Source organism: Lithobates pipiens, unplaced genomic scaffold (assembly GCF_037356315.1).
Source record: "Lithobates pipiens isolate NorthernLeopardFrog02 unplaced genomic scaffold, aLitPip1_a1.2 Scaffold_19, whole genome shotgun sequence".
Lineage (NCBI taxonomy): Eukaryota > Metazoa > Chordata > Amphibia > Anura > Ranidae > Lithobates > Lithobates pipiens.
Genome location: NW_027507764.1, coordinates 95,481,745 through 95,505,744, shown reverse-complemented (window position 1 = coordinate 95,505,744; position 24,000 = coordinate 95,481,745). Strand labels below are relative to the sequence as shown.

General features: G+C 41.7%; 1 protein-coding gene across 11 annotated transcripts in view; it reads left to right on the top strand.

Annotated features, from left to right (window-relative positions):
• PARD3 (par-3 family cell polarity regulator) overlaps positions 1 to 24,000 on the top strand; it is an 835,070-nt gene that overhangs the window by 372,160 nt on the left and 438,910 nt on the right. For all 11 annotated transcript variants that reach the window (XM_077491101.1, XM_077491100.1, XM_077491097.1 and 8 more), the window contains 2 exons: positions 22 to 147; positions 11,725 to 12,197. In XM_077491101.1, the coding sequence (XP_077347227.1) occupies positions 22 to 147; positions 11,725 to 12,197 (599 nt within the window). The remainder of the gene's footprint in view (positions 1 to 21; positions 148 to 11,724; positions 12,198 to 24,000) is intronic.

The following is a 24,000-nucleotide window of genomic DNA, read 5'->3' as shown; positions in this document are numbered from 1 at the left end:
TTTGTGATGTTAATGTTGCAGAACACTCGGGTTATTAGTAAAACGGCTAGAGAAAGGTGGCAAAGCTGAACGGGAGAACCTTTTTCGTGAGAACGACTGTATCGTCCGGATTAACAACGGTGACCTTCGCAACAGAAGATTTGAGCAGTAAGTGGATTCTTCATTTTCAGTCAAGACCAGATATTATGAGTTTTAATACCATAAAGCACTTGTGCAGATAAGATTTTTTTCCACCACAAATTAAGTTTAAAAGTTCATCAATCAAAAAAAGGAAAAGTTGCATCTTTTCATTCTATGACCTACACCACATAATTCGAAAAAAAATATGATGGGAAAAATGTAGCTGCTTGAGTTATGAGAATAGCTGTACCAGTTACAATCAAAAGTTCAACACAATATCCTGTTTCAAAACCTACACATTGTCCTTGAAATTGGAATAAGGGTACATATCGTTTTGGGAAAATTTTTGCAATGCTATTGGTTATAAACTCTATTAAAAAAAAAAAGTTATTGTGCTCTTACATTGCATATGATTTTTTTTGTTTAGTTTTACTCAAGCTACCAGGTGGTAAGTAATTACAGCGCATCCGGAAAGTATTCACAGCGCTTCACTTTTTCCACATTTTGTTATGTTGCAGCTTTTTTCCAAAATGGATTAAAGTCATTATTTTTCTCAAAATTCTACAAACAATACCCTATAATGACAATATAAAAGACGTTTGTTAGAAATCTTTGCAAATTTATTAAATATAAAAAAATAAAAAATCACATGTACATAAGTATTCACAGCCTTTGCTCAATGCTTTGCTGAAGCACCTTTGGCACCAATTACAGCATCAAGTCTTTTTGAGTATGATGCCACAACCTTGGCACATCTATTTTTGGTCAGTTTCAGATCTCTCCGGCAATGTTCAGTCAGGTTCAAGTCTGAGCTTTGGCTGGGCCACTCAAGGGCATTCACATAGTTGTCCCGTAGCCACTCCTTTGTTATATTGGCTGTGTGCTTAGGGTCGCTGTCCTGTTGGAAGAAGAACTTTCGCCCCAGTCTGAGGTCCAGTGCGCTCTGGAGCAGGTTTTCACCAAGCATGTCTGTCCTGCAGTCATCTTTGCCTCAATCCTGACTATTCTGCCTGTTCCTGCCACTAAAAAACATCCCCACAGCATGATGTTGCCACCACCATACTTCACTGTATGGATGGCATTGGACAGGTGATGTGCATTGCCTGGTTTCCTGGCTTTCATGTGCCTTTTTACTGAGGAGTGGCTTCTGTCTGGCCACTCTACCATACAGTCCTGGTCGGTGGAGTGCTGCAGAGATGGTGGTTCTTATGGAAGGTTTCCCTCTTTCCACAGAAAAATTACGGCGCTCTGTCAGAGTGACCATCAGGTTCTTGGTCACCTCCCTGCCTGACTAAGGCTCTTCTACCCCAATCGCTCATTTTGGCAGGGGTGGCCCGCTCTAGAAAGAGTCCCGGTGCATCCAAAGCTCTTCTATTTATGAATGATGGAGGCCACTGTGCTCATTAAAGAGGAAGTAAAGCCTGATGGGTTTTACTTCCTCTTTGTCTCCCTGCAAAGGTAAAGCATTATGGGCTACTATGCATCACATAGTAGCCTATTATGTGTCACTTACCTGACACAGGAGCCAGCGATGTCACCGCTGTCCCCTGTAGTCTGGAGCGTCCATCTTCTTCCGGTATCGCTTCTCCGGCCACTCACATCGCCGGAGCAGCGATGTCGTCACTCCCGTGCATGCACATGGGAGTCGCCACTAACTGCATGCTGCTAACGGCTTTCTACGGCGAATGCACCGTAGACAGCTGTGCCTGTCTTTTCATATCTCCTAAACCGTGTAGGTTTAGGAGATATTTCTTGGACCTACAGTTGAGCCTTAATCTAGGCTTACCTGTAGGTCAAAGTGGTTTGTAAGGGTTTACAACCACTTTAAGACCTTCAATGCTGCAGAAATGTTTCTGCACCCTTTCCCAGATCTGTGCCTCGATACAGTCCTCTGTCTGAGGTCTACAGACAATACCTTGAACTTCATGGCTTTGTTTTCTGACATGCACTGTTAACTGTGGGACCTTTATATAGCCAGGTGTGGGCCTTCCCAAATCATGTCCGGTCAACTGAATTTCCCACAGGTGGACTCCAATCAAGTTGTAGAAACATCTCAAGGATGATCAGTGAAAACAAAATGCACCAGAGCTCAATTATGAGTGTCATGGCAAAGGCTGTGAATACTTATGTACATGTGACTTATTTTATTTATAATTTTGCAACCTTTCCCAACAAACTTCTTTAATGTTGTCTTAATGGGGTGTTTGCAGAATTTTGTGGAAAATTATGAATTTAATCTATTTTGAAATAAGGCTGTAACATAACAAAATATGGAAGAAAGTATAGCGCTGTGAATACTTTCCGGATGCACTGTGGTGTTTTGGTCTGCAAGGACTGTTGCCAAAACTGTAAACAAAGGGCTCAAAGATTTATGCCGTTAAGCCCGGACATACATGGATCGAAAATTCAGCAAGGACTGGCTGAATTTCTACTTGTGTATAAACAAGGTGGTTGTACAGAAGTTGAGCTAACAACCAACTTCTGTACAACCACCCTGTCAGATTTTTGCACAAGATCAGCTATAGCTGCAGCGCTGATCAGTGTATTCCTCTTGTTCAGTGGGCTGCCGTCGCACAGTGGGAGGTTTGTCCTACCACAGGCCATTTAGCAGCCTGTGTCTATTCTCCCAGGCCTCTAGCCCATCGACTGATGTCATTCTATTAGCAGGGCAGGGGGCGAAAGCACTTGCAAGTCGGGACAGGGATTTCATAATTTCATTTCATAATAACAAGCGGGTAATCACTCCCTTGTTACTATGATGTATGTTGGTTCCCGTGCTCGGTTCTGATCTGCATAGACCTGGGGGAATAGACGCAGGCTGCTAACTGCCTCTGCCCTACCAAAGGTATGACACTGCAGGGGAGGCAGAGATTGAAAGGGGCACTTTGCTTTTAAAGAGGAAATGCAGGGTGGACTGCAATGGGTGCCATGACTGCAGGGAGGACTGTGTTTGGGGGACCATGACTGCAGGGAGGGCTGTTATTGAGGGGGGGGCATGACTGCAGGGAATACTGTGATTGGGGGGCATGACTGCAGGGAGGACTGTGATTGGGGGGGGGCATGACTGCAGGGAGGACTGTGATTGGGGGGGCATGACTGCAGGGAGGACTGTAATTGGGGGGGCATGACTGCAGGGAGGACTGTGATTGGAGGGGCATGACTGCAGGGAGGACTGTGATTTAGGGGGCATGACTACAGGGAGGACTGTGATTGGGGGGGCATGACTGCAGGGAGGACTGTGATTGGGGGGCATGACTACAGGGAGGACTGTGATTGGGGCGGCATGACTGCAGGGAGGACTGTGATTGGGGGGGCATGACTGCAGGGGGGACTGTGATTGGGGGCCATGACTGCAGGGATGACTGCGATTGGGGGCCATGACTGCAGGGATGACTGCGATTGGGGGCCTTGACTGCAGGGATGACTGCGATTGGGGGCCTTGACTGCAGGGATGACTGCGATTGGGGGCCTTGACTGCAGGGATGACTGCGATTGGGGGCCTTGACTGCAGGGATGACTGCGATTGGGGGCCTTGACTGCAGGGATGACTGCGATTGGGGGCCTTGACTGCAGGGATGACTGCGATTGGGGGCCATGACTGCAGGGATGACTGCGATTGGGGGCCATGACTGCAGGGATGACTGCGATTGGGGGCCATGACTGCAGGGATGACTGCGATTGGGGTTGAATGACTGCAGGGAGGACTGTGATATAAAGGAGACTGCACTGTAACCATTACAGTGCAGGGAAAGGGGGTGGGGTGGTGAGACTCCCTTAACCGACTGCCCCATCTGCTAAATCAGAATTAGGTTTAAATACCTGACAATGGTCATGATTACATTATGGTTTATTTTTGTTGTGGAAGAATTTTTTTATTTTTTTTATTTTTATCAAGTCTGGAAGATATCAAAACTTCTGTTATTGAGACAGCATTTCAGGTCAATGACTCTGCAACTTGAGATCTGTATCTCTTTATTGGAAACAACAAATCATATTCACACCTGGTTAATATCAAGTAGATTGGAGCAAATGCCTGAGCTGAGCTCTTGGTACTGGTTGTTATGAACATCAATATACCGCTCAGACTTTCACAGAGCAATAAAGCATTCAAAATAATACCAGAGAACCAGCTTCTAATACTCTGCAAAACTCCTTGGGTCTATGAAGTAATCAAGCAGTTTACCTGAAGCAAAATCATTGGCACATGTTAAACGGTAGGGTATGTTTTTCCACGGGTGGGGGGGGGGGGGGGGCATGCATTGTCTGCCTACTTTAAAGGCTACACAAGCTAAAATGCAGACACTAGTTTTAATGTTGTAATGTGAGATTTTAGTTGTTAAACGCATGATAACTTTGTAAACAATGCTATAGGGGCAACAGTGTAAACAAAAACTGGACTGTTGAGAGTTACTACTTCTTGTTGCCACTTACAGCCTCTAAGTGTAAGCCCTTCTACATATATTTCACTGTTGGTAGGGGCCGAGGTATGGCATGGGAACCATATGCAGTAAAGTGATATATTTATTTATTCCCCCTAAAACCCTTGAGGCCAGGACATTTTTTTTTCCCAGTGATGTCTCTTTTGCACATTATACGTTTTAGGGTTTCTTGTTCACCATAACAGATTATTCATTGTCTTTATGGGGTGGGGAGGTGTACAGATAGGGCTTTTATAGCAAATGTGATGGACAGAATCTGAGTCATCTCTTGGTAATATCAAGGATGCTACTGCTAGCAAAAACACCCGTCTTTCTTAACCGAAAGACCTCGGGTACAAACTGCATAGTCCTTTTCCTCTCTATCTGCTAAGAAATGCCCCTTTTTGTTTCTCCATTCTCTCAACATCCACTTCCAGACCCTTTCAAGTTTGGCTCCTTATCTACCTGCAATTCTTGGCACTGTGTTTGCCAATCCCTCAGACAAGCATTCCTCTGTAGGAAGTTGCACTTCTATTTTCCATAGTTGGAGGCAGGGGACATTTGTTAACCTATGTGGATGCTTAGACAGTAAGGCCGCGTACACACGCGGGGACTGTTCGCTCAACTTTGTCCGCTGAACAGTGTTTCGGCGGACAGTCCGCTCGTGTGTGGGCTTCAGCGGACAGTTTCAGCGGACAGTCTGACTAACAAAGTTTTTCGGAAATTCCGAACAACTGTCCGCTGAAACTTGGTTTGAGCGGACAGTCCGCCCGTGTGTAGGCTTGTTCGTCAAACTAAGTCTCGCGCATGCTCAGAAAGAATTTACACGCCGAAGGTTGCATTGCAGTGTATAGGACGTCGTTTTCTAGTCCCGTCGTACGTGCCGTTCACGTCATCGCGCACGGTTTCAGCGGACTGTTCGTTCGTCGTGTGTGGGCAAGTCCGTCCATGCTAATTTTGAGCGGACTGTCCGCTGAAACTGACGAACAAAGTTGAGCGAACAGTCCCCGCGTGTGTACGCGGCCTTAGGTGCAGAATGTGATACCACAAGGCTTTACACTAGAAATTCACTCCCTGCCCCCCTACTCTGTTTCTGACCTTCAGGCTTCCTGTGTCACCGCACAGATTAGCAGTAGAGATGGGCTCGGGCATTTTCAGATTCTGGTCCTAACCCACCATCCCGATCCTGCTAGGAAGCCAACACTGCTAATCACAGGCAGTGAGACATTTCCCAGTCTGCAGCTACACAGATTGGGAAATGTCTCAATGGCTGTGATTAGTGGTGTGCAGTGTCAGCTTCCTAGTGGGATCAGGCAGGTGGGTTAGGACTAGGATCCCAAACAAGCCCAAGCCCATCTCTAATTTTGCAGATATGCATTGAGCCTTCCTGGGTTGCTTGGGTCACAATATCATTACTGTAGTTCATTTGGCTAAATAGTTACATGGGTTTTTCTCCAAATTGTTCACTACTTTGAAGCCCAAAGGGGGAATTTGCCCTTTTCTGTGTACTAAAGCGCAGTATGTCTTCATTGGAGTCCAAAAAGTCTGCATGGAATAAAACAAAAAAAATCTGTTCACCAGGGACCTTCACCTTTACCACCAACCTTCACCACGTACACTTTCTAGCTTCTGTTGTTCTAAAAACTGATGCTTGCCTACTTGTCCCTATCTTTCCAGCACAACGGCAATTCCTATGCTTTGCTGATGGGCCCCTGCACTACAATTTTGTGGCCCTGCCCTTTGGCCTCTCATCCTCAGGTATTCACCAATGTGCTGGCTCTGTGACTTGTCCATTTGCTCTCTTGTGGCATCCCTATTGTGGCATACTCAGACAACTTTCTGTTTATAGAACAGTCTGCATGAGCTCTGTTGGACAATGACAGAAATTTCAGAAATGTGGCTGAATCTTGACATTAGACCTTGACCTTTAGAAATTGTTGGAAAAGTTTCAAAATTCTTTTCTCAGATTCAGACTTTCCAGCCAAAGAGCCACCTGACTCTTGCTTTTGAAAGAGCATTCTGGGTCTAATGGGAACCTCTTTACCGGATGTCCTATTTCAACGTTTCACTCAAGATCTCTACATTGCCACATTCTGTCATTGTGGAGCCAGTTTTTGGACAGATCAATTTATCTATCGGAGAGGACCAGGTTGTTCCTTATGTAGCAGCTCAGGAATTTGGCTCTGGAGTTGGCTGCCAGCTCAGTGACTGAGTTGTTTCTGGTGATTGTTCATATTTGGGAGCTACTGGACAGGTTCTAGTCATGTGATCAGGGACAGACAATCACACCAGTCTCATAATTGTGAAAGCCCAACTCTGCCTCCTGGGCTTTAGAGCCCCTTTAAAGAATTGCCAAGGCGCAAGAGGTTAGTTGACAAATTAAAACATCCTCATTTGATAGCATTTTTTACAAGTGACTAAAATGTTTCCACAATACTGTATATAGCAAATTCATTTATCTCAAGATGCTTTTAGTAGCATTTTCTATCTGTTTGTGCTTTCTGATCATTTTCACCTATTTCTACAGACGGTTTGCTCTGCTTGTATCCTCCCCCGTCAAGTCCAGCTGTGTTCAATTCCTTGTCTAGTTCTGTAGCTTGGCAATAACTTTCCTCCTGAACTTGGCAGTGTTCTTTGATGTATTTAACATGTTTGTTAATATTTTAGATGTAAATCCTGGGAATTGATAGAAGTTAGAGTAGCGCCGCTGGCTGGCACACATTGAAGCAGTTCTCAAATATATCACTTGTCTGGTTTTCAGTGTTTTTTTGCCTTCTGGAAAATGTGCAGCAGTCAGTTGCTGTTTTTTTTTTTTTTTTGGTTAGGTAAATAAAACGGGATGTACCGTTTCTATATCATAATTCTATGTTTATAGATCTTGTTCTCTAAGAATGTGGAAAGCATATGGATGACTTGCAGATTTCTATAACCACTAGCAACCAGTTTCCTTGAGTGGAATATCCTCCCTGATTGGTTGATACGAGTTATTTCACTTCCTGTAAATTAGCCCCTACTTAGACTGTGTTTCTCTCTGTCACAATGTAATTTTGCTAGAATTTGACACTTTTTTTATATCCATCATACTCTATTTTATTCATTGTATTGGAAAGATTTGAGTCGCAAGGCTGTTTTTTTTTAGCAACTAGGCATAATGTAATCCTCAACGTAACCTGTGAGGAGACACATAAGGGGGAAGTCGTCAATTACTTTTTTACACTATCGACACATTTTTGTTAGGCTTTTCAGTATTGGACAGAGCAAAGCTGGACATACACTAGTAGATTCTCAAATGAACAGTTGCACAAAACCTCTCAACAATACATTTAATAACTTGACAAATGTATTTCAAAGTTGTGTTTTTTTGGTTTTATTTATTTGATTTTTGCAAAGAAGCCCTGTTGGCTGAAACACATTGGGGGTGAGGGATACTTTTTGTGGTCAGAATAAACTGGGATCCATGTGATGTCATTGGAGTGTATTTGGAGTGTGGGTGGCTCTGTATAGGCAGTGCGGTAGGATTTGGCTTGGGACAGAGGAGTTAATTTGCACTAATTTATTTTTAACATTTGATTTTGGAATTAATGTCATTTCTTTAATAAAAAAACACATTCACTATTAGAAATTTGTTAACTTCTTCTGATATTGCAGGCTGTATGCCACTTCCACTAGGTGTTAAACCCTGGGTTAGTCTGGCAGCAGTTTCCAAGTTATTCATATGTTCCCTTATAAAATAGGATCAAGTCAGTAAGGTGTATAGGTAAATTAAGCTTGAATTTGTTCTTTAATTCTTTTACTATTCTACAAGAAGTGTGTCTGCGCGAGTCTGTGCCCATTCAGCCAAGAGAGCATTTGTGAGGTCAGGTGCTGATGTTGGACTAGAAGACCAGTGTTGCAATCTGCATTCCAGTTCATTCCAAAGGTGTTCAATAGGGTTGAGGTCAGGGTTTTGTATAGGCAATTTCAGTTCCTCCACACCAAACTCCTCAAGCCGTTTTTTTTTATGGACCTAGCTCTATGGAACAGAAAAAGGCCTCCCTAAAACTTCACACAAGGTTGTAAGTAACTATTAAAAATGTATCTGTATACAGTAGTATTAATCAACCCTCAATTTCCACTCGCCTGATCAAATTAGGCAAGTGGAAAACAGCTGAGGGTGAGTATGGAGCCTCATCAGGTTTGGGGGGGGAGGGGTGGCAGTTGGGGTTGAATGGAAGACAGTTGTCCCCCTAGCTTTGTCCCGCTTCTCTTAGCAAGAAGGCCTGGCATACCAGCAAAGAACTACATGCGGTGGAGTCAGGGAAGGAGCTGCCAAAGTTTACTTTTCCTATTAACAAGCTGGTGATTGGTTGCTCAGGACCACCTTGAAACCAGTCACAAGCTTATTAATAGGAAAAGTTAACTTTGGCAGCTCCCGCTCCCCTGTCCAGTGCTGTGTTCTGCTGTAAAATGTCTGTGCATCCTAAATCAGGGAAAGTGTAATTAATTGGTTTTACATTTTTTTTAATGCTATATTTAATATGGTGTTAAAATATTTGCTTAACGAGGCAGTAATGTGTACAGTGCCTATAGTAGCCAATCGTATTTTATCCTTATTTTGTTGATCATAGATCAATGAAATATGCTTTATGTTAAAGTTGTTGTTGGTGTTTATTTGTGTAACTTAATTTTTCTTAAAACATTTGAGTGTAATTTCATGAGATAATTTGAGGACATGTTTAGGGGTGGGGTTGGGAGTGGCAAATGGTGACGAGTAAGTCCTGGCTGGTACCCTTTTCTGGAAACACTGTAACTCAATTATTTGGAAGAGTGCCCATATATCTTTGGGTTTATAGCATAGGTAAATTTATCTGTATCAAAAAAACATTTTTTTCTAATTTGGTTGTCTCATTGGTGAGCTTCTGGAGGCACAACAGAAAATTAGATGATACCTTTACAAAAAGAGCAGATCATTTCTGTCAGCAGAACAGTTGTCCCATTGGTTCTCAACCCTGTCCTCAAGTACCCCCAAAAGACCATGTTTACAGATTTTCCTTTGATTTAAAGCACCTTTGCAATATAGTTAATGGCTTGGTATTTTGGACATCTATTTTATCTAAGAGAAATTCCTAAAACATGGCCTGTTGTGGTTACTTGAGGACAGGATTGAGAACCACTGCTCCAGACAACTGTGAGTATGTGTATTTCTTATCGCTTTGTATCCAAAGGACAAACTGAGGATGAATCTCCCCAGTGGGGACACAAGTGGCAATAAAAATGATAGAGGTTTTAACCCTTTTCCACTTTATGTGAAATTAGGTATTGTCTTCTTCTTGTGCTTCAGTCTCTGCCCTCTTCAAAAGGCAATCTCATAGAAACTCACTATTAAAGCCAGTAAGAAGTTAGCAATATTTTTAAGAGCAATAATCAAAGTGGTTATGTTCGTGAATCAGTTTTTCTCTGCAAAATATATTAAAATGAATATCATGCATATGGACATTTCAATTCATCCATCCAGTGCACAGCACTTCATCTGGGCTAAAAACCAGAAGATGCAGGGACTTGAATTGGAAAGGCCATTTCATATACGGGTATAGTTGGCCTTCAGTTATAGCTTGACATTTTAAAGCTGAACTACAGTAAACAACTAAATAAACAAATGCAATACATATAAGGGAATTGTCATACCTGTCATATCTTTTTTTTTCTTTGTCCATGTTGTCCTGAGATTTACACAGCTCTGTCACACAACACAGCCTCATTTGGCAGGGCAAGATTTTTATAATTACGTTACACTTAATGTAGAAAACATGAGGCATTTTTGGATAGAGTAAGGGAGGAATATAACCCCATCAGTTTTTCGTTTTTTTCCATGTGTCCCATTGGTGTGGTTTCCCTTCACTTTCTGTCCCATAGCCCAAACAGTGGGTGAGAGGAAACCCCTCAAAAATTAAGGGTATCCCTGGTTGATGCCCGCGTCACCCTAACTAGTGTCTCCGTTGAAAGATTTCCCCTCTATTCCTGGTCTGGTGACAACCAAAAATTTGATTTTCTTTCACTTTTGATGACAGCGGTAAGCATGACAAATAGAGAGGGTGAAAATCCCTTACAGGGGCATAGCAATTAAAACCTTACAGGTGTTGTAATACCTCTCCACTCTATCCAAATTAAAAGTAAATAAATACAGCTTGTCTTTAGTTATACTTTGTTTCTATTCACACTAGCGTGACTCAAAAGTCGCACAATTTTCAGTGTGACTGACCTGACTTTACACTTTGGTGCAGTCACCTTTTCAAAATCACTGCAACTTTAAGTCACATCAATCTGAACGGGTACCATTAAAAAGAATGGGCTGCAATTTTTCATGTCCCAAGTCACACAAGTGTGAATGGTGCCTAAGGGTTTTGTTCCTTCCATAGCCTGTGATTGGACAGAGAAAGGAGAAGCAGCAGACAGACGAGCTCCTCTGTCACTCTTGTGGGATACTCGTTTTCTTGGCACATAAGCATACCAGCACAACTGATTGGCTTTTTGTGCTGTTTCTTAGTTCTGTTGTACTGTGGGTTTGCAAGGTACCAAATCAAATCCAGGTACTTAAACTGCCTGTTTTAAAAACTACACTTAAATTAATAAATACAAAGCTTCATTCATTTGTGGTTTTTTTTTTCCAAAAAGTATTTATTGAGATATAAAAAGTTACAAACAATAACAGGCACCATTTGTGTTTTATATGCCTTGGAGTTCAGCTTTAATGTTTCCAGAACCAGCACAAGTCAGAAATATGTTCATACTGGATTCTAATGGGATAGATTAATTTGTGTGTCTTTCAGTCCTCTTGATGGGTCCATACTGCACATCAGCTGTTCAGATTGGAGGTGCATGTTCTACATTAGATTTGATGTAAAATTTTTTGACTGATTATATAAAATATACAAAGCACAGACCAGGTTTTTGCTTTGGATTTGTAAATCCCAGATTTCCCGTTTTTCATTTTTTTCTCTGCTATTTTTGACTGTTTTGTGCACATTACAAATACTCATTAATTGGGACCAACTGTGACATACTAACAAGTGACTGCAAAGACTTATTTTTTTCTATAAATAATTTCCTATCTCCATAGTGGCACACAGCACCTCATTTTGCATAATTAGAAAGCATAATTATATTCCTAACAATTTCATAATTTGATAATCTTATCTCATCTATCCAGAGCACAGCATATGTTCCGTCAAGCCATGCGCTCGCCCATGATTTGGTTCCATGTGGTGCCTGCTGCTAACAAAGAACCGTATGAACAACTATCTCAAAGTGAGAACAACAGCTATTACTCCAGCCAACATGCCTCCGACCACCAGATCATGGACAACAGGAACTTTCACAGTCCCGGTCCTGAGCAGACACTGCAGAGAGTTCCCGGTCCTGAGCAGACACTGCAGAGAGTTCCCGGTCCTGAGCAGACACTGCAGAGAGTTCCCGGTCCTGAGCAGACACTGCAGAGAGTTGCCCGACAGGGAAACCAGACAGAGCCAATGGACTCTTACTCACACCTACCTCATAGTATCAATTCAGCAGGAAAACCACCAACCGGCCTCACCCCTTCACCACAGCGTGGCGCTAACTGCTCCCCTGCCAGCGGTTACAATACCAAAAAAGGAAAGAAGCTATACATCCAACTCAAGAAAGGTAAGAGACATTGCTGTTCCGCTGTCCTTGGGACTTGATTTTTTTGTTTTCCCACATTTTAACACATTTTCTTTTCAATGATCTTTTATAAATTGTGGCATTTCTGATTCGCCTTTTGAATCTGTGACTTCACCTAACACTTTTTAATAAAATAAATAAGTAAAACATAAAAATAAGTGAGCATTTTTTGTCCAGTTAAACCCCTTGTACATTTGTTTTGTGCAAATAGGTACAAATTCTAATGTTAGGCTATTTCAGTACAGGTCAAATGGTATCCTTCATACAGTATAGAGTGCATCTAATAAATATTATTTATTATTAGTATTATTATTTAAGGTACTTATATTGGGCTGTCAATTTACACAGCACTTTACATATACATTGTACATTCACATCAGTCCCTACCCACAAGGAGCTTGGAAATCTAAGGTCTCATATACTAAACTCATATACTAGGGCCAATTTAGACAGAAGCCCAATTAACTTAACTTAGCATGTCTTTGGAGTGTGGGAGGAAACCAGAATACCCAGAGGAAACCCACACAGGCACAGGGAGAATATGCACTCCAGACATGTAGTGTAGTGGTTGGGATTCGAACCAGCGACCCTTTTTACTGCAAGGCGAGAATGCTACCCACTTCACCACTGTGCCGCCCCGTTAAATAATGAATAAATTCATTATAGTCACTAGATGATCGTCAGCTCCATCTATTGGCCATAATGCTGTATTTTCATGATTTACTCTATTCCGGTTGACTACTACCATTCACCCTGGAGAGAGAATCTCCTAACGATAGTCTTTTTGTTTTTTCATCCCTTGTTACTAGTGTAACACAAGTAATACAGTTGTAAATATATTGAAGCCAGGGCAAAAGCAGAATATGGTTTACTCGCCCTGTGAATACTACATTTTTCTTTGCACTTATGGAATGATGAACTCAGAATAAAGTTGCAGGTGTATTAACGGCACTACAAGAAAATGAATAACACACAGTGTGCAACTCAGCGCTAAGAGCCAAATAGTTGGAAAAAATGTGTACTGCAATAGTTGGCTTATGAATGATTCAATCAATCCAAATAGTGTTAAGTTCCAAAATAGTCCAATATAAGGCATATTCAAGGTCATTTGCACATAAAGTTGTCCTAAGTATGGCTGCTGCTCTGCTGGTGGTGAGGCTGCTTCTATGCCAGCCTGGGAACCCTATGGCTGTGGAAACCAAATGCAAGGAAGGGGGAAGAGAAGCGCAAAACCACCTCTGCTGCAGTAACGTTTAATATAAACAAAAGTAAGAAGATCTAAAATACACAATTAATGAGTTAATACAACCTTGTGGACAGTGTCAGCACAAAGAGTGGGCGCAGTGTATGAGTCTCTGCCATGGCCATAATGAAATCAGGAAGATGCCAGTTGGGTCTCTTGGGGAGAAGACAGATTGAAGCTGTCAGATCTGGTGCAACCTGCCATGATAGTGGTCTATAGAAACGCCTTTCGGAGGCAAGGCCACGCCTCCTTTGTCAGCCTTTCATTTTTAAGATCTGCAGGGTAAGCTCCAGAGAGACTTATTCTAGTAGACAAAAAAAAATAAAAAGTATATTCCTCCCTAAAACTCCCCTAGTGAAGGCTATTTATATCTAGGCTGTGTGCTTACCAGCATCCACTTTCCTTTTTCTTTCAAGCTGTTTTATTGTAATAAGAAAGTCCAAATACAAAAATGTGATTGTATAGTAAGGGTTGCACAGGTTGGAGCCCCAACCATAATACAGCATAAATGTCATTTTACACTAAAACATAGCGCAAAACAGACAGACACTCGATGAGTAAATAAGCAAAAAAAAAAAAAAAAAAAAAAACACTAGACTAGGCCAAGTGATCACACAAGAAAATAAACCATGAGGGGGGGGGGGGGGGTCACCCCCCCTGTCGACCTTAGGTCAACTTGAAGCAAAACACAGGGACTAACCCCAAGCATGAGAACAAATCACTTAATTATATAGAGGAAGAGAAAAAAAAAAAAAGGGAAGAGAGGGAGCCCAGTCCGAAGATCAGACTACTTGGCCAGAGGGGGAAAGAAGATAGTTAACAGAAGAGGGAGAGAGAACTACAAAAGCACCTTGAACTAGGATGTCCTGAGCAGGATGTATACAATAGGATAACTCCTACAACTCAATGTTGACGTAACTAGCCCACAGTTCCCATACCTTCTTAAACCGTGGCTCAGATCAGTAAGCTTGTTTGCTAGGTGCTCATTGAGCATTATCCAGGAAATGTTGCGCCTAAACATAGCAATATGAACTGAGGGGCGCTTCCAGTATCGAGCTATGGAAAGTTTGGCAGCCAATAACATAAAATGGTTCAGCCTTTGAGTAGCACTGCCATCAACCTTTTTATTAAATAGAGCTATATAGGGTGGCTGTGGAAGGGGTATATCCATTACTTTGCGTTTTATCACAAAGACTTTTACGCTAGAAGCCCCTGATTTGAGGGCATTCCCACGAAACGTGCAACATGGTACCCATGGATAGCCCCGAAAACATGAAGTTGAGGAGGTCGGTAAGAGCCTCGCAAGACGTGCTGGAACCATATACCATCTCATAAGGACCTTAACACTCGCCTCCACTAAAGAGACATTTAGTATACTTTTATAGGCAGCATGAAAGGAGGCGTGCCAATAGTCCAAATCTTTCTTAGAGGCTAAATCCAAGTCCCACATCCACATGTAAGGCAATTTGACACTAGAGCCAAGCAAGAACTGGTAAATAATAGAAATCCCTCCCCTTTGTCCATCATCCTGTTCACACCAACTCTCATAGGGGGGTCACTTTGGGGTCCTGATGTACCTCAGGGCCTAATGACTGAAATGAGAAATAAAAAAAAAATATCTAAGTTTCCAACATCGGCATCTTCAGCAGTGACTTATAATGTGTTAACGTGAAAGGGCTGGGGGGGGGGGTTAAGGAAGTGACCAATGTGGTACAAACCCTTGTTGAGGAGCCATCAACAGAAAGCTTCAGGGTCTCGACCAGGGGGAAAGGCTGGGTTGTTGAAAAGATGGGCTGGGGGGAAAAGGAAGAGACCAGCTTAGGGTTGTACCAGCTCTATCCCAAACTGCCAAGGAATTTGATAATGTAGGGGCAAGAATGGGGAACCTATCCCTTCTGGGTTGCCATTTGAGGTAATCTAATGGAAATTGCAATTTTATTAGTCGCTGTACTCTCCGTGGCCACCCAGCCCAATTTTTTTGCATAATGTGAAAGATGTTAAGCCAAGTAAATAGATACCCAACATGTCACACTTTGGCGCCATTCCACGAGTATGCGCAATTTCAAACTTTGGCAATTAAAAATCTACATAGGTGATCGCCTTAATTTTTTTTTGCAGGTTACATGTTTAGAGTTAGAGGCGGTCTAGAACTAGAAATATTTCTCGCGCTGTAACGTTCAACATGTGTGGTTTGAACATTGTTTACATATGTGGGCGCAACCTATGTATATGTTCGCTTCTAGTACATGGGGAGGGGGGGCACTTTATTTTTTTATTTTTTTTTTTACTTTTATTCCTTTTTAAATTTTGATCACTTTTATTCCTATTAAAAGAAATGTAAACATCCTTGTAATAGGAATAGTGTGTGACAGGTCCTCTTTGCAGCAAGATCTGGGTTCTATAAGTCCCCACATTTCGCCTCTAGGCTGGGACACCTAAAAAAAAAAAAAAAAACATCCTGGCTTCCTAACCGAGGCAGTGGCATTTTTCCAAATGTAAAGGCCGGATGACGCCATAACATTGCGCATGGGGCCATCTGGCTCGCTGGATGCTTTATGGTCAACTTCTGGGATTGACCGGTTCCTTCTCCCTCTTGCCAATCGTACCGGCGAACCGGAAGAAGAACCCGAGGGCAGCGGGAGGGGGGGACATCCCCTCCCGCTGCCTGTAAGAACGATCAAGCAGCTGAACAGTTGATATGATTGTTATTACGATGCAGGTAATCGGCAGCTTTAAATAAAGATATCTGAATGATGCCTGTAGCTGCAGGCATCATTCAGATATCTCCACTCGAATTTGATGGCATCCAGGGCCGGCCCTACCACGGGTCCCAGGATCTCACAAAAGTGAGTACACCCCTCACATTTTTATAAATATTTTATTATATCTTTTCATGTGACAACACTGAATAAATTACACTTTGCTATAGTGTAAAGTAGTGAGTGTACAGCTTGTATAACAGTCTAAATTAGCTGCCCCCTCAAATGAACTCATCACACAGCCATTAATGTCTAAACCACTGGCAACAAAAGTGAGTACACCCCTAAGTGAGAATGTCCAAATGTTCCAGCACTGGCTTAACCCTCTTGGGCATGGAGTTCACCGGAGCTTCACAGGTTGCCACCTTTTATTATCAACTTTAGGAATGAATACTTAATGTAATACTTTAATATTTTGTGTGGCCACCATTGTTTTCCAGCACTGCCTTAACCCTCTTGGGCACGGAGTTCACCAGAGCTTCACAGGTTGCCACTGGAGTCCTCTTCCATTCCTCCATGATGACATCACAGAGCTGGTGGATGTGCTCCTCTACCTTCCATTTGAGGATGCCCCACAGATGCTCAATAGGGTTTAGGTCTGGAGACATGCTTGGCCAGTCCATGCTTTTGCCCTCAGCTTCTTTAGCAAGGCAGTGGTTGTCTTGGAGGTATGTTTGGGGTCGCTATCATGTTGGAATACTGGACTGCGGCCCAGTCTCCAAAGGGAGAGACATTTTCAATTAGGGGTGTACTCACTTTTGTTGTGAGCAGTTTAGACATTAATGGCTGTGTTGAGTTATTTTGAGGTGACAGCAAATTTATACGGTTATACAAGCTGTAAACTCACTACTTTACATTGTAGCAAAGTGTAATTTCTTCAGTGTTCTCACATGAAAAGATATAATAAAATATTTACAAAAATGTGAGGGGTGTACTCACTTTTTATTATTTTTATACACGATTTATATAGCGCCAACAGTTTACGCAACGCTTTACAATGTATAGGGGGGACAAAACAATTACAGTACAGTTCAATACAAAAGGTACAGACGGGCCCAGCTGGTAGAGCTTACATTCTAAAGGGGAGGGGGGGGGGGTGGTACAAAAGGTTATTTGATGGGGGTGGCTTGGGATCAGTTTTTAGGTGGGTGTGGGATAGTCTTCCCCGAATAAATTAGTTTTCAGGGATCTCCTAAAGGTGTAGGGGCTGATTGTATATACCGGGGAAGGGAGTTCCAGAGGATGGGAGAGGCTCTGGAGAAGTCCTGAAGGCGAGCATGGGAGGGGGTAATAAGGGCGCTAGTGAGCAGGAGGTCCTGGGAGGAGCAGAGGGAACACTTTGGGTCATATCTGAAGATGAGGTTGGTGATGTAGATTGGGGCAATGTTGTGAATGCCCTGTGTGTTTGTGAGATATTGTATGTGATCCTGCATAGCCACCCTGTAGCAGTAAAACTGCTATAGGGCAAGTGGGTGTTGGTGATCATTAACTTGATCGGCCAGACTTTTTCTGCTCATCAGTTAGTGTATTTTATATGTGGCCCAAAAAATTTCTCCTCTTCCAATGTAGCCCAGGAAGGTCTAAAGGTTGGACACGCCTGGCATAGACGGATGCGCATGTCCAACCTTGTGGTAGCAATTTGAGAACAAAGATGTTTTTATTCCAGCGTGGCAATGTTCCTGCATGCAAAACCAGCTCCGCAAAGACGTTGCTTGATCTATTTTGGGTGAGAAGCCTTGATAGAGTCCTCACCTCAAGTCTACACCTTATTGGTAAGCTACAGTGCTGATTGTAAGCCAGGTTGTCTTACCAACATGAGGCTGTTAATAATAATAAAAACAAAACAAAAAACATAAAATGTAATTTTTTGAATGTGTCCAGCAAGCTCATGTAGGGCTGATGGTCAGCTATGCACTAACCTTTCCCCATATAGTGTATTATTGTCTGAATGAAGAAACCCAATGGGAAAGCAGTCATTTTGGTCTTCAGAAAAGCCAGTTATGCTGAAGATGCTGGCTTCAGTTTTCAGATAATTCGGGGAATAATTTAAATCAGTTTCAAAAAGGTATAATACTCCCAATTTCTGCTTTTGTAACGCCAGAAACTTCATAGGTTCCATCACTTCGAAATTCTCTCTTTAAAATGAATGAAAGGAGAGAATAAAGTCTTGAGGACTTTGGAGAGAGATAGCAGAGATCAGGCAGGTCACATGACTGCATCTCACGTTGACACTATTTCACTATTATATTCCGCCAGTCTAATTTTTTTTCTTCTTCCCCAATTTAATCCTGTTACATAGAATGGCCTATCAGCCGGTAAATGATTGACTACTTAAATGTGGAGAAAAAAAAACTATTCTGCAGAAAATTTTAAATACATGTAGTCTCATTGGGAGTATTTTTATTTCCACCCTTAAGTCATGATCAAGTGAGAACTTTTATTTTTAAGCATTGAATGTTTTTTATGATCCATAACCGTGTCTATTACATCTGCGTTAGACATACAGTAATTGAATGTTTCCTAGTAGATTACCAGTGTAATGGAAGCTGCTCTTGTAGATAATTGTCTCTAATTTTAATTACAGAAATAATTATCTGTGTCATTGAGAGATTTGCAGCGGGATACATGTTTGTACGTGATCCATAGATAAATTGTGATGTGTCCTTTTTTTGTAGCCTATTCCGTCAACAACAGTTTTGCTTGCCAATGGTTAGGGTTTTTTGCTGAGTAATTTTGGAGTGGACAAATTAATATTATATCCTAGTTTTGGCAAAAGAGATGCCAAGTAATATGCTCATGCACCTGTTCCTTTCTAACATATGGCCATAAGGAAGCATCCAGCCTTTCATTATGGAATAGTTTAAATTGGGTCCTTTATTAAAGGTGTACTGGTGTAACCTTTGGGTTATGGATCCAAATATAGGTTTGGGCAAAACTTTTTTTTTTTTAATTTTTTTTTTAAGTTTCGGATAGTGTAGAGAAGATTTTTTTTTGTCTGTTTACCATTTGGAAGTTTTTCTTTTTGCTTGCTGTCTTAGAGATGCAACTAGAAGTTAGAGGAGATCACCTAAAATCAGGGAAATTCCCCATTTAGGCCCCTTTCACATGGGGCAGAGTCTTGTGATCAGCAGGGGATCAGCTCACAGCAGAGCGGGTGGATGACACACATGCGTCTGCTCAGTTTCTGCAGAGTGCTCATGGGGGGAGCCCGCTCTGCTGTATGGGTGGCTGGGTGTAAATGGGCTCTGCCTCCATTTGCATCTGACTACCCTCCGATCCACCTAAACGTAAGAGGGCTCATCCCCCTGAAAAGGGTCCTTAGACAGTTTTTCCCACAACTAGTGTCCCCATTGGATGTTTTGAGGACCGCTCTACAATATTGGTTCCCCTTCAGTTTCTGAGTCAGTGGTCACCTGTCCAAATCGAGAGTGAATTCCTCCAATGGGGACTCTGACAACAATAAAAACATGTAGGTTCTAACCTTTCTCTACCCTGTCCAAAACTAAAAGAATAAGGTTTTTCCTGGAGATGCACATTAAATTGAATGTAAACTATCTCAAGGATCTATAAATAAAAAGGGAAACCAACTTGATGGTAAAAAGCTTACCAATATGTTCTCAAGTTTACAAAAGTAGGTGGGGGCTTATGAGTGGCACCTCTGTACTTTCACTTTTAGGTGCTGGGCTGCTTTAAAGTTCACATCAACTTAAAGGTCTGACCCAGCTAGTATACAGGGGTGCTGATTTACTATAACTGGAGAGTGAAAAATCTGGTGCAGCGAAGACTAATCAGCTTCTAACTTCAGCTTGTTTAATTAAGCTTTGAAAAAACATCCTGAAAGCAGATTTTGCACTCTGCAGTTTAAGTAAATCTGGGTCTTCATGACCAGCACACCTAGGTTTACTAGTTTAGAACCATTTGTACTGTTATGAAGCTAGTGCAAAGGTTTTTATTTTTATTTTGCCCCTAATTTTATGTTACAGCAGAGAAACAGCTTTTTATACTTTAAAACCCCTCTTCATTAGGAGATTTCCACTTTATAGAGTATATCTGAAGAAGTTAAGAGCTTTCCTGGAAGTGAATGAATCCCCTTTTGTGTTGCACATATTCTTTGCACAGTCTAGGTGCACAGTACTCTGATTATATGATCTTGAATTTTGCTGCTGTGAGGTATGACAGCTTTGACCAAGCGTTGAGTATATTGGAACAATTTGAATAAAGTGAAAGCTTTTAGCAGTTATTTAATATTGCAAGGTGTGTTCTATTATGTTCTGTTTAGAGGAGGACTGTTAATACAAACACGAGTGAGGAGGTTCCAGAGCTGCGTAAATGAGTTTTAATTCTTCACTCCTTGGACTGTTTCCAGCAACTTTTCAATATCCGACAATGTCACTAGACACTCCTCATAGATTTTAGACAGAGTGGTTCAGAACTATTTTGTGATTGTGAAGAGTTCTCTAACTATGAATCTGTAAAAACTTTGAGAAAAGTTAAATACAGACAGCTCAATTCACAGTTGAAAATCACGTGCTGATTTATCTTCCAGAGGGTTTGATATTCTTTTTATCCTCTTTTGTGACTCTTCCTACACCTCTGCCAGACAACACAGCCAGGAGGGTGACACTGCTGTTTCTCTTACATGTAGAGCTTGTGCACATTAAGCCTCACCCTAAAATGGGCCATTTTTAATATGCAGTCGGGTGTCCATTGTGTATGGGTGATGGGGGTACATGCTGTGTGTTACAAAAAAACTGTGCTTTGTGTTTTATTATTTACCTTTTTAACATTATTGAAATATCCCAGAATGGCAGTCTCTTGCCATTTGTGCAGGGGCCGACAGACTTCAGGTGAGTTGTGGGGCATCACCTCGTAGCCTAACCATTGGACAAAGAACCAGCAGTTCACTGATAAATCATACGTTTATGGGGGAATTTCAGCATGTTTCTGTCGGCACATGTGTATGGAGCAATCCCTGAATCCTTCCCTATCCCTTTCCCAGCCTAAGTAATATAAGACAAGTGTTGATAAAGGCATAGCTCCCAACTGTCCCTGATTTTGAGGGACTGTCCCTGATTTGGAGCAATGTCCCTTTGTCCTTCATTTTGGTCTGATCTATATAGATGTATATAAAAGGCACTTTGTATCTATTAAAAAGTGTTTTCCAGCACTAAACCTTTTATCCAATTTCTAAATTGCTGCGTTTTTAAATTCCCAGAGCCGATATAAAGGAGTAGTAGTGATAAAAAAGCAATCTTGTTTTTTTGTACAATTCTCCTTTAAGGGGGCATGGTAGGTGTCCTATGCCTGCATACTTTTGCTGATAGGTGTCCCTCATTCCCTTCTCAAAAAGTTGGGAGGTATGATAAAGGTTGTTAGTAAGAAAGATTTAGGTACTTGTACTAGTGATATGTAAAAATATATTGTATTAAAGCAACTCTCAACGCTAAAAACAAAAATTTTATATTGCAGCTTACCAGGCCCTAAATGTGGTGGCTGCATTCATTTTCTGTTTTTGGGCTTTTTGCCCTTCCTTTTCATCAGGTCATCCTGCCAGGAACACACTTCCTGTCCTTTGGTGGCAATGCTTATTTGCTACTGAGTCTCCATTCACACCTGAGCGTATCGATTTTACTGGTGGTCTTTTTTTCGGCCGTTTTCAAAGATTTTGTTTGCAGCTTTTTACAAAACGCTCAAGTCAGGCATTTCTATTGAAGTCTAAGGGGCCAAAATGCTTGTAATCTACCAAAAAGAAGCTCATGTACTTTTTTGAGCTTTGGGGGTTTTGCTTCAGGTGACAGAATGCTCATATATGAACAGGGGCTATTGAAATGAAAGGAATTTGACTTGTAGAGCATTTTAGAGCTTACAAGCTTCAAGCAGAAAATTACCCAGTTGTCAATAGAGCCTTAGTGTATTTAATATATGATATATGGGTTGGCCCTGTTCACACCTGAGCGATTTTCTGCTTGAAGCTTGTAGCTCTAAAATACTCAACAAGCCAAATCCCATTCATTTCAATGGCCCTTGTTCACATCTGAGCGCTCTGTCGCTTGAAGCTCAAAAAAGTACATGAGCAGCTTTTTATAAGATTACAAGTGTTTTTTGCCTAAAATAGAAATGCTTGACTTGAGCGTTTTACGAGATTTTTCTGCTCAAATAGCAGCTGTCCACCCCTCATTTCCTCTCTCTCCTCCCCCTAGTGCTTTCTATTGGCTAAACAAAAACTCCTAAAGCTGTAAAATGCTTGTAATACGCTTCTAAAATGCTTAAAAAAAAAAAAAAAAAAAAAAAATGTAAACTGCAAGAAAAAACTTGCCAAAAAAATCTATTAAATTGATATGCTCAGCTGTGAATGGAGCTTTACATTGTCCAGTTCATTTATGACTGTGGTATACCTTGAAAGCAAAATATTCAGCTTTACAAATGGACTCACGGTACACATGCCAATAGCTAAATGTCTATTTTTTGGTTCTAATTAGAGCTGAGCGGTTTTCCCAAAAACAAAACAAAAAAAAAAAACTTGATTCACGATTCAAATAAATTTTTTTTTGATGGACACCGTGCTGGCCCTGAGGAGTTTTTAGGCGAGGCCGCGGCATCCGGCCTAGTCCGCGGCATCCGGCCTAGTCCGCGGCATCCGGCCTAGTCCGCGGCATCCGGCCTAGTCCGCGGCATCCGGCCTAGTCCGCGGCATCCGGCCTAGTCCGCGGCATCCGGCCTAGTCCGCGGCATCCGGCCTAGTCCGCGGCATCCGGCCTAGTCCGCGGCATCCGGCCTCACGGACTAGGCCGATGCTGTGGACTAGGCCGATGCCACGGCCTTGCCTAAAAACTCCTACCCACAGCTCCTCAGGACCAGTGCGGTGGTGAAAAAAAAATCTATTTGCTTACATTTTGAATCGATTTGACCTCTCAACTCGATTCAAGATTTAAATCGATTTTTTACTGTGCTTTTACTGTGCTCCCAAGTCTTTGGCAGTGGCACATCAAAAAGTAATGTAACAAGGTGTCAGACATGTGTAAAAGCACAATGAAAAACCTGCCTAATTTGTTTAGAATAGAGTATATAAAATTATTTTTAAATTACATTGCCTATGCTTTCTGACTTGAGCACAGATACAGTGCTTCCTGGATTTATATTAATTCAGTGATTGTTGCCTGGAGATGCCCTTTAAAATGATGGAAATAAGGCTGAGACTTGTAATAATTGCTTCTAGAGAAACCAGAAAGCTGCACAATATTATTAAATGCATATAACTGAATCCCACGCTCATATCGCTTCCCAGCAAGGGGCCGGCAGGGATGTATGAAACCTCTCATCCCTTCTGCTGCATCCCTGCTGAGATGCTGCGACAACAAAGGATTAAACAATAATTTTCCGTTTACCACTTCCAAATCTTAATTTCTCACCCTAGATGCCAATTTTACGCTGCAGTTTTCAGATGTAGATTTAAAAATAAAAAAAATAAATAAAAAAAATCTAATACATATTTTAAATACTGTTGTGCAGATTTAAGTGGGTTGAATGTTATCATGATGCCCCATGCGAGAGGAATAATATGTTGGATCTTTTCAACTGAATATGATGCTTTCATTTGTAGAACATAATGTTTATAGCGGTCTGAGAGCAATCCTTGTTGAGATAGATAAAAGAAAGAGGGCTCACTGGCCAAGTGCATTATCCCACAAATGTTATTAACATAGAATAAAATAAATAGATGCTACTGTGATGAAGGATAGGCCTTTGAAACGCGTTGGCCAGCAGGGACCCCGATGAGGTTCCC